The sequence below is a fragment of the Hakea prostrata genome, chromosome 7, assembly GCF_041222555.1.
Source record: "Hakea prostrata isolate BN-2017 chromosome 7, UWA_Hpros_2, whole genome shotgun sequence".
NCBI classification, from domain to species: domain Eukaryota; kingdom Viridiplantae; phylum Streptophyta; class Magnoliopsida; order Proteales; family Proteaceae; genus Hakea; species Hakea prostrata.
The window spans coordinates 24,200,855-24,219,834 of record NC_142606.1 but is presented as its reverse complement, the minus strand read 5'-3'; the positions used below and the strand labels follow the sequence as shown (position 1 = coordinate 24,219,834).

The 18,980-nt window shown below is 36.4% G+C and overlaps 2 protein-coding genes across 2 annotated transcripts; both read left to right on the top strand.

Annotated features, from left to right (window-relative positions):
• The first annotated feature begins 1,784 nt into the window (after positions 1–1,784).
• On the top strand, positions 1,785–12,058 carry BCE2 (2-oxoacid dehydrogenases acyltransferase family protein). Its single transcript, XM_089161709.1, has 8 exons — positions 1,785–2,065; positions 2,279–2,419; positions 3,511–3,636; positions 5,480–5,859; positions 7,555–7,802; positions 9,055–9,143; positions 10,115–10,342; positions 11,576–12,058. Exons 1-8 carry the CDS (start codon positions 1,862–1,864, stop codon positions 11,687–11,689), a joined length of 1,530 nt encoding a protein of 509 aa, XP_089017835.1. The 5' UTR covers positions 1,785–1,861; the 3' UTR covers positions 11,690–12,058.
• Positions 12,059–12,397: 339 nt separating this feature from the next.
• Positions 12,398–18,244, top strand: LOC149010717 (large ribosomal subunit protein eL18x-like). Its single transcript, XM_089162474.1, has 6 exons — positions 12,398–12,434; positions 12,618–12,688; positions 12,777–12,866; positions 12,956–13,084; positions 13,165–13,347; positions 17,655–18,244. Exons 1-6 carry the CDS (start codon positions 12,398–12,400, stop codon positions 17,811–17,813), a joined length of 669 nt encoding a protein of 222 aa, XP_089018600.1. The 3' UTR covers positions 17,814–18,244.
• The last annotated feature ends 736 nt before the right edge of the window (positions 18,245–18,980 follow it).

Below are 18,980 nucleotides of genomic sequence, written 5' to 3'. Positions count from 1 at the left end.
TTATTGCCTTCAATCTATTGGCAAGTATAGGGCTAACAACAACTTTATATAGGATAATTTGGGTAGTTTATGATAGAATATTTGTTACGTGACAAAAATTATCACAAAATTTTAGATTTGATAATTATTTTAAAAACTATGATCCATTTGAGTAATTTTTTTTAAAAAAAAAATATCTTATTAAATAAATCTTTTTTAAAATCTGAATTTTTTTTCATTTTTATATTACTTACGCATCAAAATTATACCATACCATTTTTAATATTATTTTTATATACCATCATGATATGATAACCATTTGCAAATGTAGATACCAAAATAATATAAGACATTCCAATTATTTACTGTCGATTCTTTATATCGTACCATGATACCTATTCACCTACTCTCTTAGGTTACGTTTGTTTGTTGGAATGGTGGGGTGGGAAAAAAGGGGTGAAAAAATTCTTTAAAAATACAAAATTTTCTTACTTTTCCTTTAAATTTTAAAAGTTTACATTGTTGGGTTACTTGGGTGGGAAAGTTTTAAGGATTGTCTAGTGAGGTGACAACCCAACTTTCCAGTCCCAAATCTTTCAAAACCCCACAAAATGTGTAGGATTTTGTAGAAAAGTATGGAAAAGTAAAATGTGGGATCCATAATTAACACTTTTTCACAAAATTCCTTCATTTTCTTTCCTTCTCCCAATTACACATGTGGCCCACATATTTTTTTCTCCACCCCACGTTTTCAAACAAATGCAGCCTTTAGGTGGGGTGGAAAAAAAAAAAACATGTGAGTTCTATGTGTGGTGGGGTGAGGGAGAATGAAAGGAAAGCGTGGAAAAATGTTAATTATGGATCTCATATTTTATTTTTCCATACTTTTCCACAAAGTCCTATGCATTTTGGAATCGAGATCATCTCCCTATAAGGGAGCACGGCTTCCCAACCACAAAAACATAGTGGGGCCCCGAAGTGAAAATATGAGTTTTTTTTTCTTCCCCAAAATGTGTTTTTCACTTGTGGGCCCCAGTTTTGTGGTTTGGAAGCCGTCGGGGAGCACTTGTGTTTTTCTGACGGGGAGTTGATCCCGACTCCACATTTTGTGGGATTTTAAAAAGACTTGGAGTAAAAAAGTTGGGTTACCACCTTACCAAACAAGTCTTAATTTAAGAAAACTTGTTTATAATTTTTCTATCTTAAACAACCAAATAATACATACTTTTAAGATTTAAGAATTTTTCCGCCCCAACTTTTATTCCAGCAAACAAACGTAGCTTTGGGCAAAAGAATTTGTTTTTCTAGTGCTTTTTGAACCACATATAATGATGGAGTGGAAATAAAAATTTTAATGAATCTCATGTGGGTCTCACTCTCACTTTTTATTGTATAGTTTCAAAGCGCCACGAGAGGGCTTAACATTGATGAAATATGGACAAACAATCAACACATGGTAGAAATACTACCATGGCCTTCAAAACAAAAATGGAATCTTAGAGACTACCTTTGCTGATGAACTTAGCAAACCTAACAAAAGTTATGGAATGCAAAACTTTCCAAATTCCAGTGCTCATATTGCCCATCCCTTCCCTGACGTCAGGGATTCAGATTCGTTGACACCGACAAGCAATAGAGGCTTGGATAGAAGACCGAAAAAAAAAAAAAAAAGTCTAAAGACAAGTACGATCCATGCATGCCCACGCGCGATTACCATGTCATCTAGTCATCCCTACGTCGGATCACTTATCTAAACACTCTATTTTGGAATTAATTTTTCCGATTGTTTTAAAAGTAACCGTTAGATTGGCATTCCATATAAGAGCTTGATTTGATATGCGTATCCAAATTACTGCTGAACAATCGGACACCATCGATCAGCATGTCGACGATGTGGAGGCGCGTTTGTCAGAGATCCGCTGCACTTTCCGGCGTGTCAGGGCTGCAACCACCGTGCAGCGTTAGACGCCTGCACTCCTTCGCTTGTGATGACTTGGGGCAGCGCACTTCACCTCTGCCCTTCGCTTCTCGTATCACTCTCTTTCGCAATGCATCTGCATCAATTCCCTCAGCGGAGAAATTCACTGTATCTATCTTCGTCTTCTTCCTTCGTAATTTCTTGTATTTTGTTTATTTATGTTTTGAATTGCTTTCGCCTCGGCTTGTCTAGGGCTTAGTATTTCTGAAGATGGACCATTTGCATGTTTTTGGTTCCTTTTCTTTTTTATTATCCTTTTTTGGGGGTATTTCATTGGTTTTTGTATCTCTTATTCTTTTTTAATTTCTGCTGTGGTTGAAGAATTCATACACTGGCAAGAAATTTTTCTCCTCAAGTCAAGCTTTGGTTGATCCTCTAGTGGGTGGGATAGTTGAGGTGCCCTTAGCGCAAACCGGTGAAGGTATTGCTGAGTGTGAACTTCTCAAATGGTTCGTGGTGGAGGTGAGTAAACGAAACTTATTTTATTGGTATCCTTCTTTCATTTTCATTTTCTTCCGTTGTGCTCTTTTCTCTATTTTTTTCATGGGGTTGGGGAAGCGGGGATATTGTTCTTTTGACTTTTTCATGTTATTAACTTGTTACTGTGATGGATAAAACGGCTTACAACCTCTGATACACACACAAAAACCTTCCATTGACCACTATTGTTGCCATTACCTGATGTTTTATTCTTTGTTTCATATAAAGATAAGCTAGAGATGGCACAAGTTGGATTTTTTTTAAAATTTCCTTGTTAAAACAGGATTTTGCCAAGTTGGGCAACATAGTCTACTTGATCATCTTCTGCAATATCAACATCATACCCCTACCGCTTCAACCAGACCCCCCAACCCATCCCCCCCCCCGCCCCAAATTAAAAAATAATTAAAGGAAAAAAAAAGGAAAAAAAAGAAACCAACTCCAAACAACAATCAATTAGTCCTTATAGTTAGTGTGCAGAACCAGTACGCCTGACTTGCTTTTTGAACACCTATCTAAAAACAATAGCATCATCTCTGTGTTGTGAATGGAAGTTTCTGTTGTATCTTTCGTGCTTTATAACCGTTCAAGCAAGCCCGTGTGCTCTTCAAGATGTAAAAGTTTGGTCAAGTTTTTGGTAGTGGGTTAATTTACCGCATAAATTTCCATTTGCATTACCAGATTTAAAATTTGTATTTATTGTAGGTATGTCATTCTTTCATTCATTTTTGGGATGTAACGTTTACCTGACCACTGTTTTACTGATAAGTATTCAAGATTCTACTCCTTTGTGGGGCCTGAAAGTTCCGTTAATGTTTCTTAGCATAACCAATATATTCAGCAAAGCATTCCTTAGATAAATGATTTATTTTTACATTTTGATTACAAACAAAAAAGAGTTAAAATTGAACTCTAAAATGTAACATTGTTCGATCCTAATTTAAGGATAAACTTAGCTCTGCTGTTGATATTATCTTATTCAACTATGCTTTCATAATTTGTTTGCTAGTATTTTCTTAGACCTGTTCTTAAGTTACAGAAAACTAGATGCATTGTTAATTCTGTTATGGCAGGGTGACCAAGTTGAAGAATTTCAGCCCCTATGTGAAGTTCAGAGTGATAAAGCAACTATGGAAATAACAAGTCGTTACAAGGGAAAAGTTTCACAGGTTCTTTATGGTCCTGGAGACATTGTGAAGGTAAAATGATAGCAGCATGAGCCTTTGATGTGAAAATGTAGTTTCTTATTGGAATCCAATTCTCCCTGCTCTCCCTTGTGGGGTGCATTGGGCTATTGTAAACACAAAATACCTTAAGACAGAATTTAGGACTAGGTATGTTATTTATCCATTCATGTTATATAAAACTTTAACATAAAAACCCATATGTAATTTGAGGGTGTAAAAAGTGCTATCTGATGCATTTTCCACTAGCTGAGTACAAAATAATGTGCCATCAAGAAAGATCTTATAGTGCTATCAAATCTTCAATCTGCTGTTGTGCATACTTACCCACTCAGAGAATATTCCTACACTTTAGACATTATCAACAGAACCACCAAGAAACTGTATATGGTTGAGAGCAATAGAGACATTTATCCGTTCCCAACCAATTAGTCTATTGGCCTGCATTCAAATTCTTTTTTTCTCCTACCGATTTTCCAACCCAAATTTTTATGACTAACCTTTTTTTCAGAGTGCTTACTACTTGGACTGTTCCTAGTGAGAATTTGGTGGATGTTACACCCCCTGGTTATTACACCCATATGACTTTTAATTCAACAGATCCTATAGTTTGTCATGAGCTATAATCTCTGCCCTTTATGATCATAAAGATGAGAACAAAATGCTAGTTTATCAGACCATTCCAACTTAGGGCTATACCAATTTTTCTCACTGCTTGGTAGCGATACCCCTTTTATAGGAAGATTTTGCATATGTGAGTGATACATTTTATCTATAACACAGAAGAAGATTTATTGTTTGCACGGTGAACACAGGGTGTATATCCAGCCATTTAAAGACCAGATTTTTTAAAAACTAAATAAGGTACAGAAAACTAAGTATCTCAAGTAAAAGAGAGATACAAAACTACAATGTGAGCTGTAAACCTGGATTCAGAAGATCAATTTATATGTCTGTTGAAAACAACTCATCCAGTTTCCCTAGTCTGTATCAATTTAGTTAGATTTGTCTACAAGCATTCACCATTCCTCCCTGGAGGTTTAAAAAGCAGTCTCCAATGTCTTTGCTATCCAATCATCAAAGTTAGGGTTATACCTAGGGGTCCAGAAAAAAATACAAAGCTTTTGTAGCACAAATTTCACATAAGAGTGAAGATGACTTGGTCTTTTATCCTCCTTACAAGAAATCCTGAAGATTTTTTTTTTCACTAAATGTATTGTTTTGACCTCTAATTGGATTGATCATGGAAATTGTTCTAAATTTTGCAGGCAGAGAGAACAAAACAGACACTCCATGGTATCTACATGAAACTAAACATGATTTATGTCTTTATTCTTCTTACAAGTACACTTACATTGATCTCTTATTTTTTGGGTGGATATATTACTTGCATTAAGCATTAAGCATCTTGCAAATTAATTTAGAAATAATATTAACAGTTTGCAAGTTGATATTAAACCTTCCTTTTTTTAACTTTTCATGTTTCTATTAGATAGGCTGGAGGATTGTCATCCCCTAAAAAGAAAAGAAAAACAAAAAAGGTTTTATAGGTGCAAATTGGGCTGTATTTGATCTCAATTTTGAACCTAAATGAGATGGGTTTTGGCTGGGTCGAGATCAGGCTCAACGACGGGCTGTTGGATGTCAAGAAAAGAAAAGAAAATGTTTGGGGAAAAAGATTGACACATATTCTGTCATTGGATCATCGTGATCGTTGTCTCTTTATTTATTTTTCTTTTCTTGGCATCTAGACATAGCCAATTCAAATTATATTTTATCAATCCCAACCTGGTTGACTTGCACACAAGGAATTTGGTGGATCATTTATTTTATGCTTGTGGTTGAACTCAAATTGCAGGTTGGAGAAACTCTTCTCAAGATGGTTGTGGAAGAATCTCAGGTCCCATCTGTGAGTTCTGATGGTTTGGACAATACAACACGCTTGAATTCTGAGTTGTGTAAGGATGATGAAGGAGGAGTCCTAGCTACCCCTGCAGTTCGGAATCTGGCAAAGCAGTATAGTGTAAATATAAAGGATATCCGTGGAACTGGTAAAGATGGGAGAGTTTTAAAAGAAGATATCCTAATCTATGTTGACAATAAACAAACAATTAGTAAACAATCCACTGCAACTTTACATGCAAGCTCATCAGAAAATGTGATTGGAAAGGAGGAGAAACTGTCATATCGGCCAGCTGCTGATGGATCACAGTATGAAGATATGACAATACCCCTGAGGTATACTCTTTGTGTGCATGACACTGACGAACTTTCAAATCATGAACATTAGAAGTACATGTGTGTTCTGTGATTCGTTTTAGTGAGGTAGAGACCAATATAAATCATTTTGCTGGTTAAAGCCTATGCAGTATGTGATGGTAAAACTAAATGTATGCCATTAGGTGAAAAGTTATCTAGTCCAGCTGGTCTAAAAATATGTCTCTAGCTTATTCTCTGTGTGCTGCATGTAGTGGCTGATGTGTCTAGTCCAACTGTTGGGTGGGTTTGGACAGTTTGGTACCCAATGGACTATCCATGTGTGTCAAGTTCCATGACCAATCAAAAACATAGGCCCATCATCTTCTTAATTTGATTTTCTAGTGGTATCTTTAGTCATCAAAAACTCCCCCAGTGTTTGCTGTCGGTCCCAAGACCAGTTAAAGGAGAGGGGTTGGTGCGTCAGGTTAGCAGCTGGCATCGGAAAATTCAGCCAAACCCTAACATGGATTCTACAACCTTATGTGATAAACACTATTCTAGGGTGTTCCCCAACAGAGCCAAACCCATTTGATTGGGATAGGGCTTCTTGTCATTGTATCTTTAGTCATCAAAACAATGGAGTATAATGTGGCAATTCTAACTGCTAGATGGAGGAAGGATATGTGGGTTGGTCATCGATTGAATTTCAAAGCCAAACCAACACATATGGGCCTTCATATATTGTACCTTACTTCTATTTGCCCAAATGTTAACCATAATTGACTTGTTTGTGTTCTTACGTGTAAAATGCTTTTGGGATAGCTGGAAGTGTAAAATTTGAAGTTGATATGTAGGTGTCAAATTGACGGCTAACTGAGCTGTCTTGTGGCAGAAAAAAAATACTTTAAGGAGTGGTTTGGGTATACCCTCTAGACCAGCCACTGTTGATGATTTTTTAATTGATTAATAATTTTATACCAACTCTTCCATTAAAATAGTTTTATCTGAATCTTTTTTTCTGCTTGCCACTTTACAGCCTTTACTTTGCTGGAATATGAAAACCGGAAAAGTTTCTTTGAGCATTCATAATTCAAGTGCCAAAGCACTCCTTTAAATATATTTTATTAAATTGTTCTCAATTTTTTAAGGGGTGGGCCTTGGCACAATGGTCGGTGGACCACAGTTGTAGCCTGAGGTTAAGTTATCAAAACAGCCTCTCACAAGAAGTTGCTGGGTAAGGCTCCGTAGGAAATTGCTTCCCTCTCCCCCGGCGGGGTGCCCTGGGGGACTCTGCTTGTGTAGAAGCCTTCGGCCCAGGGTAGCTGTTAGATTATGTAAATTAGAAAATTACTCATAAAATTGTGTTGATTTGATTTTCTCATTTTACCAGTTTGATAATTTAAAGATCTGAAGAAGAGATTAAGAAACTTTACTTTGGGGTTAAAACTGGCAAAAGATTGTGCAATGAGCGTTCTGATAGAATTCTCATTGCTAAAAAGAAATGCATAACAGGAGTTGGAACTCTTTTACTAACGGTTATGCAATAGCAAGTGTTTTGAAATGGTCAATTTCTTATACCTTTTGTTTTTGTTCTGCTTTGGGAGTTTCTTTTTTCTTTTTAGTTATTCTATTGACTCAACACTATTATGATTTGTTACTATGTCTTCTTGAACCAGACATTTTGAATTTGTATAAAATTTTGATTCATGACACTGATTCAATACTTTTGTTCAGGGGTTTTCAGCGTTCAATGGTTAAATCTATGACCATGGTTGCTACTGTTCCGCATTTTCACTATCTCGAAGAGATAAATTGTGATGCTCTTGTGGAGCTCAAAGCATCTTTTAAAGATGCAAATTCTGATCCAGATATCAAACACACTTACCTGCCGCTCTTGATAAAGTCACTTTCTGTGGCGTTGACTAAATATCCCATTTTAAATAGTACATTCAGCCAGGAGTCATATGAGGTTATATACAGAGGTATGTAGACATTGATCTCTCTTAGGTGGTTTCATCTCAATCTATTAAAATGCACTCTCTGATATTATTTGTATCAATTGGACCTTTATAGTAAGATAGAAGTTAAAGTATTGCAGAAAGTAAGTAGATAATTAGAAATTTTTGCTTCATTTTCAAGGCAATAATTGTTCCACTGTACTATACCCTTGAGGATTGACGTCATTGTCCTGGAGTACCATTACTCTTAACACTCATTACTTATTCTGTATGGTGAATCTAGAATATGATCAATTTTGCATCATTTCATGAGCAACCTTCTTCATCTTTTAAATGGGACGGAACGTTAGCAGAGGGAAGATGAAATGATAATCTGAAAAGGCTAGACTTGCTAGATTGTTTAAAAGTTCAGAGAAACTAAAATCCTTGATTTTTCTAATCTCCATGTTATTGGTGAACTAACCCTGGAAATAGTTGTATGGCAGTCAAAATAGACCTGGAGGGAACTTCCTCAATGAGAGAATTTTTGGCTAGACATGTTCTCTTGCATAGTAAATCATACATATTGTTTTCTGACATTCATAGAGCTCTTATAAAAGTTCAAACCTTGAGGAAGGACAAGCTTTACTCGATGATCAATATACTGCATTTCTTCTTTTATTCCTCTCTTTTTTTTGCCCTATGTGTATATTTTCTTTTATTTCCTATCTATGGCTGTTGTGGTATATCACTTGTCTTGTCTTGAAGTTCTGCTGTAGCACAAGGAAGAAATTGGATTATCAATTTATTTTGGGTTTCCTTGGTGTAACCCCAGGTGGTTACATTGAACCTGTCATCATGACAATATCATTCACATGTACAATGCAGTCATCATTGATTCACCCAATAGGGGATACAGTATTTTGGTAATGAAAGGTTCAAGCTTAAAATGATGTTATGTTCCATATGCATGCCTCATTGTCTTAATATGCCATGTAGGATGGTGACTGGTCATTATCTCCATGCATGGATAATAGAGTTTCTTCCTTCTATTTTTTTATATGAGTAATATTTTCTTGTTAGGATAATTGTCATATGATATCAAGAGCTTAATGTAAATTACTTCAAAGTTTCTACTATCTTCCTTAATTTAGAACACAAAAGTTTCCTAATGGAAGTTTTGTTGTTTGTATATGTCAAGTTGCTTCCAGCTGCTGTTTGATTTCTAACATCGACATATTGTCGTTATTTTTCCTGGAATGGACTTCTTACCCTCATCTTTTTTATTTATGACTAGGATCCCATAATATTGGAATTGCTATGGCTACGCCTTATGGTTTAGTGGTGCCAAACATAAAGAAGGTTCAGTCATTGTCCATTCTAGAGGTTAGCTCAATCCTGCTTATTTGGATGAATCTCAATCCAGTTTCTTAACTGTAAATCAACCAACCGTTTGCTTCTTTTCCAAATTATGTGTTGGATTTATTTATCTTTTCATGCTTTAAAAAGTAGAACTGAAAGCTTTACGGGCCAAACTCCCCCGCGGGGGGGGGAGGGGAGAGGTCCTGCGCTTCAATAATGAAGATAATAAGACTTAATTGATTCAGTGAAGAAGGCGGATGATACTCAATTTGGAACTTGGTAAAACAAGTCCAACTACTTTAAACTAATGTCGAATAGAAATGGAAGTGATTTGAGATCAAACCCAGAACAAAGTTCACAACAATACTAGTGATATGATAAAGTAGTGATGGTAATGACAGCAAGAAAAGCAACATCACTATTGATAACAGAAGCATCACAAAGATACTATTGGCAGCTGAAGTTGAGAATTGTGAAAACTCTCAGATATGGGAGGTTCTACGGAAAATGGGGGGTTCTCATTGCACCTAGCCACTTATAGGTGCAGTGGTGGGATTCAAGACCTTTCTGCAATGCCTGACAGGTTGGAACATTTCCTTGTTTGTTGAAGAATATAATTCTCATAAATTTTCATTCTTGTTGCTGAAATTTTGGAACGTAGCTTCTTATATTACAGGTTTTCCAGAATTATACTTGAGTTGAATATTCAAATTGAAGAAGAATATCTTGTTATCATAATTGGATGACTATAACTATGGCTGGTAAATTTACATTATAGAACATGGGAAGGAAAAATAAATAAGAATTGTCCTTGTATGTGCGAATTGTTATATGCCCTTTTAAAAATTTAATCACTTTTTGGTTCTAAGGAAAAAGATACTGCATTTTGTTGCTTTATGTGCTTCAAAATATAGAAGCCTTTCTTTCCTTGCCCTCTATTTATAATTTATAACAGATGCTGGATACTGTGATAATGCTTGCTTGTCTCCGATTAGATTACAAAGGAGCTGTCACGGTTACAGCACTTGGCGTCAAATAACAAGCTTAGTTCTGAGGATATCTCTGGTGGAACATTAACTCTAAGCAACATTGGAGCAATTGGTGGGAAGTTTGGCTCTCCCCTCCTCAACTTGCCTGAAGTTGCTATAATTGCACTTGGTCGAATCCAGAAACTTCCCCGTTTTGATGAGGATGGAAATGTGTATCCTGCATCCATTGCCAATGTAAGCTTTACTCACTCTTCTTGAGTGCCTTTTTCTTTTCTTTTTTCCCCCCTTCTATTTTGTTGGTGGCGGGTGGGGTGTTGGGTATAAAGTTCCATCTCATAATGTGTGGGAATGGAGATCTCTACCCTCACACAAGTGGAATTCATTGTCACTTTCATATTAATTGTAGAAAATGGGTGTAACATCTGATAAGGGGGTCGACCTGCATTTTCTAATATGCTTTCCCTGCCCCTCCAAAGTTTGATGATTTTTGAATCATTAAATTGCTCCTGCATGCCAAGATATATTTCTTAGCACACATGGTACTAATTAAACCACATCTTCGTGTGAAGGTATATTTTTCTTTCAAAGAATAGGTGGTAACAATCGTTTGATACTCGACTCACTTGTGCTGATGAATTCTAACAGTGCATACTTTACCCTCTTGTTGTGTTTGCAAAGGGAAGAATGATATTTTTCATATTATGCTTCACTCGTTTTGATGAGAAATGCCATTAGACACAGCCTCACAGGATAATTTCAATAGGTCCTTCCCTACTTCTTCAAGGGGGAAAGTCAATTTTTAATCTCCATAACTCCTTAAAATTGGTCTGCTATTTGCCTTGAAAATAGGTTCTCTCTATACCCTCTCTTCTCTCTCTTTGTGGGTTTTCTTCTCAACTATTACTAGATGGAGAAAGATGGTCTTTAATATATTCACTTGCTATTGACCCAAAAAGTACTTGTTGAGGTAATCAAATGGCAAGAGAAGTTATCATAAATACCACTACCATTAGACACAGCCTCACAGAAGATCCTCAAGAGGTCACGGAAAAAGCTTGCTTCTTCACATTTATATACTTGCAATGATTCCCCCCCCCCCCCCACTTTTTCCTTTTAAGTCCATTTCTATTCTTATCTCTAATGAATGATCAGGAGAACGGATGCTGGTTATTGGGGACTGCCCTTGATCTTGACTGAGCTTTAAGCCTTCATATCTATTTATTTGGAAGTTCATATATTCCAATTTTTTTTACCTTTCAGGCTTTCCTATTTGGCATTGAGTTGTGGAAAAATCATGATATTGTCATAGTATGAGAAAAACTTCAGTATTGAAATGATAATGATTTCAGATTTTGATGGTAAATGGGAGAGTTTGAGCATGTCTGATGACATTGAGGAGCTTTCTTTCATTGGGCAATGAATTTATCTTTGGTGGTGATCTCTAACTCTGGGTTTTCCCTTTGATAGGTAAATATTGGAGCGGATCACAGAGTTGTGGATGGAGCAACTGTTGCAAGATTTTGCAATGAGTGGAAGAATTTAATTGAAAATCCTGAATTGCTCGTTCTACACTTGAGATAGTCTGAGCAAACTTCTAACTGAGCAGGCACTCAAGTGATTATGTGGACTCTAATATACAGAGACGCACAAGTTCCCGTATGTGTATATCATCACTGTCAGAGCCTTGACCTAGTTTAACATGTAGTTGACAAAGCGTCAAAGCCTGTTGGGTACTTGTATCTACACATTGATTCAAGAAGAATCATACTGGAAAGGTGGTTTGCTCATTCCTATGTAATTAATAAATTCTGGACATCCTCAAGAATGAAGTTGCTATTTATTTCCTTAACTAGGGTCTTCTTTCCACGTCTTGCATAAACATCTTCAACAAGATCCACAGTTTTTTAAATACAAAAGCATTCGACTTCAACATTATTTAATGTCTTGTAACCTCACTGCTGGGCTTCTTTTTCTTTTTCTATTGAAGAGTCCATCATTATTTCAAATGTTTAACAAAAAATTATATAATTTAATGCAAGGTCATTAAATGAAGAGAAAAGCTTTTATAGTTCAGAAATAAAAAGGGTTAACTTAGTGCTAAAGGTTTCGGTACAAACAGAGTTCAAGATTTAGGGGAATGTGTGATAGAGGTTGAGGTTTTAACTCATGATATTCTTGGATTTGCTATCATATATAAGAAGCTGTTGCCGCTGTGGTAGAAGTACATCCACTACAACTTGTAAACTCATTTTTCACCAGAGAAAGAAAAAGCCGTGTAAACTCATTTGTATGTTTGGGAGTGGATATTTCTTTTCTGTATGCGCAGGTAAAAAGATTAAAAAATATCGAAAGAAGTATCAAGTTTTGAAATCGATTGCATGAACGGGTTGGTCCAATCACCCAGACCATACCAGACCAACCCGATTTACCAACGCGTCTCAGGCCACCACGGTTCGAGTGGAAATGCAAACGATCCAAAATAAACTCTGCGCCTGCTTTTGATGCGAAGGTAGTGAAGTTCGTCCTCGATCCTCAGCACTCGAAGTCGGGGCGGAAGGAGGACCATGGTATTGTTTTCTGGTATAGCTGTCTATATCTCCATGGGTCGTTATGGGTCGTTTGTGTAGTATATCCTCCATTACGATTTCTCCATTTCTGTGGTTGACAGGGTATCGATCTAGTCGCCGGTGGCAAGAGCAAGAAAACCAAGCGAACCGCACCAAAATCTAATGACATTTACCTCAAGCTTCTTGTGAAGGTGAGTTCAATCACCTTCTTCACCTTCTTTCCATCGGAATATTTCTATAGCTTAAACTAAACAAATGGTGGACCTACTTACGAGCGCAGCTGTATCGGTTTCTGGTGCGGAGAACTGGAAGCAACTTCAATGCGGTAGTATTGAAGAGGCTGTTCATGAGCAAGGTTAACAAGGCTCCTATATCGCTATCCAGATTGATTCGCTTTATGGAAGGGAAGGTTGGTTCTTTATGCTCTACCCGGTAAAATCGCTTCCTTCTGGTTTAATGCTTCATATGTTGTTGAATCATGTTTGTCAGGAGAATAAGATAGCTGTAATTGTGGGGTCGGTTACCGATGATGCTAGGGTTTATGAGGTCCCTTCAATGAAGGTGGTTGCTCTGAGGTTTACCGAAAGTGCGAGGGCTAGGATACTAAATGCAGGAGGAGAATGCTTGACTTTTGACCAGCTTGCGCTTAGAGCTCCTCTTGGCCAGAACACGGTATTGACTCAACTATATTTTCCCCTTCTTATAGTGCTTTTGAGAGGTCAGCTTAATCCCTATGGTGGTTTGCTTGTGTTTATTTTTTCTGAAAGTGAAGTTTCTGTTTTGAGGTGTCCTTCAAACTCATAATATATTGTTTACTTGTAATTATGATTGCATGACATTAACGGGCTATGGATGTCCATAGGTTTTCACCTTAACTCTTTCACAACTAAGGACATAACCGGGCATTCTGTTTGTATAGTCATGACAATGTGCTTGTGCTCACAATTGTTGATATTGACATCGCAAATGTTACTGTTTATACCGTGTGTACATTAAATTTGATCACATGAGAATTTTGAGTGGCATACTATATTTTTCTCTTTTTTGGGGGTTCTGGGGTAAGAAATTGAATACATACTATTAGTTGTTTTATGACACAAATCACTTTTTGGTTCCAGACTTGAGGGGTCCCTATTATACATGCATACGTTATGGGTTTGACACTTGTCTCAGCCTGAATACTGACTAAGCTAATCGTTATTCTGATTTTGTTGCTGGTGTTTGATCCTACAAACTTGAGAACTGATATTTAGTTTGGACTTTGCAATAAATATTTTTGGCCCTAGTCAACCATAATGCATTGAGATGTCCAGCTTTGTTTTTCTTTCAGCTCCACAAAGATTTTATACCTTATTAACCAGCTCCATATGATGGTGGTGTATCATTAGATGGGTCCTTCCTTTTTTGGAAGCCAACTGTTGGTCAAGGGAAGGCTGTATAGAATAAGTTGGATGAATCCCTAGATTACATTTGGACTCCTTCCTTTTTTGGAAGCCAACAGTTGGTCAAGGGAAGCTTATGTGGATGCCATCATAGTTTGGATGGAAGTGACAATTTAAGTGAGGGTATCAACATGATCAAAAGGTGACAATTTTAAGATGGTTTTATCTTTTTAAGAGTTGAGTTGATGAATTGTTAGAAGGCCTTATGATTGACTACCATGGGTAGGAAATGATAGGGAAGAAACAAACAAATCAACAAAATTAATCTTCCCCTTCTTGATTGAATGTTTTAGGAAACAATATAGTAAAGATCATTTTGGACAATTTATTGAACACAAAGTGGACAATATTTTTTTGCTCAAAACTTGGTTGTGAATTGTATCACACACATATCCACAAATTCACACACACATAACACATAATTTTTAATGTGGAAAACCTCTTCTATGTGAAGAGGAAAAACCACGGGACCGTAGTCTATCCAAAAAATTCACTAATCACAAAAAATGAGAATACAAGGATCTTTTCTAGATAAAACTAGAGGTAAACATCTACTATCATCAAAAACAATAATTCTTGGCATACACCATCAAATATATGAACTTCAGAATGAAGAAATCAAGAAAAATCAGATAGATCTTACAAAAATAGAGGCATGAATGACATATAAATCGCACTGACTTCGAAAGCTCAAATGCACGATCCAACTACTAGATTTGAAGAACAAGAAGTCATAAACTTGCTGTCCAAAAGCCAATTTGGTTGGACATTAGATGACCACTCGATGAAGGACTTGATCGAAACTGGACAGACCCTCTCAAAAACGGGATTTTCCCTCTTCCTTCTCTATTTTGGGATTCTTTCTTGTTTTTCATTCATTCATTATTTCTTCAACAAGCAAACAACTAGACCCCCTTTAGAAGTCAAAGAGAAAGACTAAATTGCCCTTCCATACACCATATGGGTCAATCTTCAAGTAATGGGCCATCTTCCACATGGAGGGAAATTGCAAAATTGAAAAGGAGTTAAGCAGCTCTTTTTCTATGAAAGACTTGGGGCCAACAAAGTAGATTCTTGGTATAAGAATCATTTGAGACAGAGATGCAAAGAAGTTGTGGTTATCTCAAGAGAAGTACACTAAAAGGATCCTTTAAAAATTCAAGACAATCAAGGCTAAAGTAGTTAGTTCTCCTCTTGCTACTCACTTTAAATTGAACACAAAACAGAGTCCTACAGCTGAAGAAAAGGAAGACATGGAGAGAGTTCCATACGCCTTTGTAGTAGGGAGTTTGATGTATGCCATGGTTTGCACAAGGTCAAATATAGCTCATGTTGTTGGTGTAGTTAGTTACTTTGTCTCAAATCCAGCAAGAGAGCATTGGAATGTTGTCAAATGGATAATGAGATATCTTCTAGTACTTTAAATTTGAAACTTGATTTTGGAAATGATAAACTTCTTTTGATTGGCTACAGAGATGCAGATATGGCTGGGGATGTTGATTATAGAAAATCTACCTTAGGTTACTTGATTACTTTCTCTGGTGAAGTTGTGTTGTGATAATCAAAATTACACAAATGTGTTGCCCTTTCTAGTATTGAGGCAAAGTTGATTGCAACAGTAGAAGCTTGTAAAGAGTTTTGTGGATGAAGAAATTTTTGTAGGAGCTTGCCTTTAAGTAAGATCAATATGTGTTATTCTATGACAATCAGAGTGCTATCCACCTTGGTTAGAATTCAACTTTTTATGATAAAACAAAGCATATTGATGTGAGATACTATTAGATTAGGGATGTGTTCAATTCCAAGTTAGTAGAAATTGAGAAAATCCATACTGATCATAATGGTTCCAACATGTTGACGAAGGCTTTACTAAGGGAGAAGCTTGAGATTTTTCGTTTTGATCGCCAATTTAGCAAATCACTCCACATATTGGAGGAGGAAATTTGTTGGGTTTGGGTTTCGCTCCTTGTGGATGATGGCCCATTACTTGAAGTTGGCTCATATGGTTTATGGAAAAACAATTTAGTCTTTCTCTTTGATTTTTAAAGAGAGTCTAATTGTTTGTTTGATTTGGAAGAAACAATGAATGAAAAAAGGAACAAGAATCCCAAAATAGAGAAGGAAGAGGGTAATCCTCGTTTTTTTAGAGGGTCTATCCAATTTTTATCAAGTCCTTCATCTGGTGGTATTTGGGTTTGATCAAGTTGATTTTTGAACAATAGGTTCTTGACTTCTTGTTTTTCAAATCCAACGGTTGGATTGTGCATTTGAACTTTTGAAGTTAGTGCGATTTATACATCATTTATTTCTCTGTTTTGATGAGATTTATCTGATTTTTCTTAATTTCTTCATTTTGGAGTTCATATATTAGATATTGTATGCAAAAAATTATTGTTCTTGGTGATTGTTGATGTTTACCTCTAGTTTTATCTAGAGAAGATCATTGTATTCCTATTTTTTGTGATTTAGTGGTTTTGGGTGCATTATGGTCCCATGGTTTTTCCTCTTCACATTGGAGAGGTTTTCCACATTAAAAATTGTTTGTGATTTGTGGATGTGTTTGTGATTTAATTTGCAGCTAAGTTGTGAGCAAAAGATATTGCCCACTTTGTGTTTTATAAATTGCTCAGAAGAATCTCTATTTGTTTGTTTTCTAACAGCTTGGCTCAAGAAAGGGAAGATTAGTTTTGTTTTTTCTGTTGTTGCCAACATTGGTTTGAGTTGTTCATTTCTTCCCCATCATGATATAGATAGGCTTTCTAAATTGGCAGCAATCTCAACTTTTTAGAAACCAGTTTTGGAATCACTGGGGCCCATGAATTCTTAATGTCGACCATAAGTAGGTAACTATTGAAAGTGAAGGTGTGGAGGGGCATAAAACAAAAAAAGCTCATCAAGTACACCAATGCATGCCATAGTTTTTACTTTTTGATTGTGGGGGGTTGGGTTTTTTTTTTTTTTTGGTGGGGGGGGGGGGGGGTTAAAGAGTGGCACTAGATTGATGTCACAAGAGGGAGGCAATTGATTGATGTCACAGCAGGGGGAAAGGAAGGTGAAAAAGCAGTTAGGCCGTTGTAGCAACAGATGGGAAGAGAGGGGGGGGGGGGGAAGCCACACACCCAAATAAGAATAATTATTGCTAATGCCATTATTGCAAGGCAGGAGGAAAAAATAGGAATAAAAAACAAGAGGGGAAAATAATCTAATCATTACTATTCTTGTTGTGTCTTTCTCCCTTTTTCCACCCTTGGATTTCCTAACAAACATGGCCTGGTTCTACCCCCAAAAAAAAAGGAAAAAACATGTATGGGTCTGACCAATGTGCCCGGCATCAATCTAGTTAAGCTAGGGAGGGTGTTAAAATGTTTTCCTTGTATCATATTGTAGTGAGAATATGCTGTCTTCACAGCATTGGCAATATATTGATCTAGATTTATTTTATGAAATATTATTGTAGGACAAAGAAATTCTACTTATGTTGGTAGTTCTAATCATCTGCTTTATCTTATTTATTTATTTTTTAAACACGTGCTGCAGGTTCTCCTAAGGGGTCCTAAGAATGCTCGTGAAGCAGTGAAACATTTTGGTAAGGCTCCTGGTGTGCCACACAGCCACACCAAACCGTATGTGCAATCAAATGGAAGGAAATTTGAGCGCGCTAGAGGTAGAAGGAACAGCAGGGGATTTAGGGTTTGATTCAATTGTCACGTACTCACTAGAGGAAGAAGGAACAGCAGGGGATTTAGGGTTTGATTCAATTGCCATGTACTCACTAGAGGAAGAAGGAACAGCAGGGGATTTAGTGTTTGATTCAATTGACATGCCTTCATTTTTCCTGTTCCATTTTCAAAGCAACCTTGCGACCTGAGCCATAATGTGGTTCAATTTTTGTTAATCATGTGAGGTGTTGTATGTTTTCTTTAGCCATTTGTTGTGGCATCTTATTACAGTTCATATGTCAGTTTCAGGAAAACACTCATTTTGTTCTTGCGATTGTTTGTACCCCTGACAATATTCTGGGAATTAAGCCAATGTTGTATTTCATATCTAGGATGACTAGGGAGAGTTTGGATTCTGCCACATATCGCATCTATCCAATATAAAAGCTTTTGCTCTGTCAATGGAGCTATGGAACTTTGTGCACTCTTCAGCCAGATAGATGATTTGGAGTCTTGCGTTATTATCTGTATACAATAAAGCCATCCTGATTCTAAACATGAGGATCCGCATTTTAAGTAAATAGCTACAGATATGATCCAATCACTTAAATTTTTTTTTGGTACGATACAATCACTTAAAATGACTATCATTAATTTCTTTAGTTTTTAGAGAAATATTATCCAACAGGGAATCGGTGCAATCACAAAATGTTGTCCATCATTAAAAGTCCATCTTTGGTTAAGGGTGTTAATCGTGTACTGAAACCGTTTAACCGTACTGAACTGTGTAGTCTAAAATTGCACCGTTCAAAATTCGGTACGGTATGGTACGTTGCGAAACAAAATTTATTTGGTATGGTTCTGGTTTTAGGTATTAATACCGTCGGTATGTACCAAATTAAGGAATATAAATATAATTTTACAATTAAAACACTTAACCTTTACCTTATCCCTAATTCTCTATTTCAGTTTTTCATTTCATCCTTCACTCTCTTCTTCTTTAATTTACTTGTTTTGTTTATGTTAATATTAGATTGTATCAATTGTTTGATTGCAATTTCATTAAAATCTTAATGAGCTAATAACAAAAGTGGCATAAGTTCATTCGTACTCAAATTGTACTACACTAGATACCGTGTTTAAACCGTTTTTTCGCACAAATTTAATACTGAAACGTAATTGAACCGTTTTTGCAAATATCAAA

What these genes read in the sequence shown, in the direction of transcription:
- BCE2 (XM_089161709.1), top strand. Translation starts at nt 1,862, where the DNA reads ATGTCGACGATGTGGAGGCGCGTTTGTCAGAGATCCGCTGCACTTTCC. An exon ending in AGTCATTGTCCATTCTAGAG is followed by an intron (nt 9,144 to 10,114) that starts GTTAGCTCAATC and finishes GTCTCCGATTAG; the next exon opens with ATTACAAAGGAGCTGTCACG. An exon ending in ATCCTGCATCCATTGCCAAT is followed by an intron (nt 10,343 to 11,575) that starts GTAAGCTTTACT and finishes TCCCTTTGATAG; the next exon opens with GTAAATATTGGAGCGGATCA.
- LOC149010717 (XM_089162474.1), top strand. Translation starts at nt 12,398, where the DNA reads ATGTTTGGGAGTGGATATTTCTTTTCTGTATGCGCAG. An exon ending in TTTCTTTTCTGTATGCGCAG is followed by an intron (nt 12,435 to 12,617) that starts GTAAAAAGATTA and finishes TTTGATGCGAAG; the next exon opens with GTAGTGAAGTTCGTCCTCGA. An exon ending in TTCGCTTTATGGAAGGGAAG is followed by an intron (nt 13,085 to 13,164) that starts GTTGGTTCTTTA and finishes CATGTTTGTCAG; the next exon opens with GAGAATAAGATAGCTGTAAT.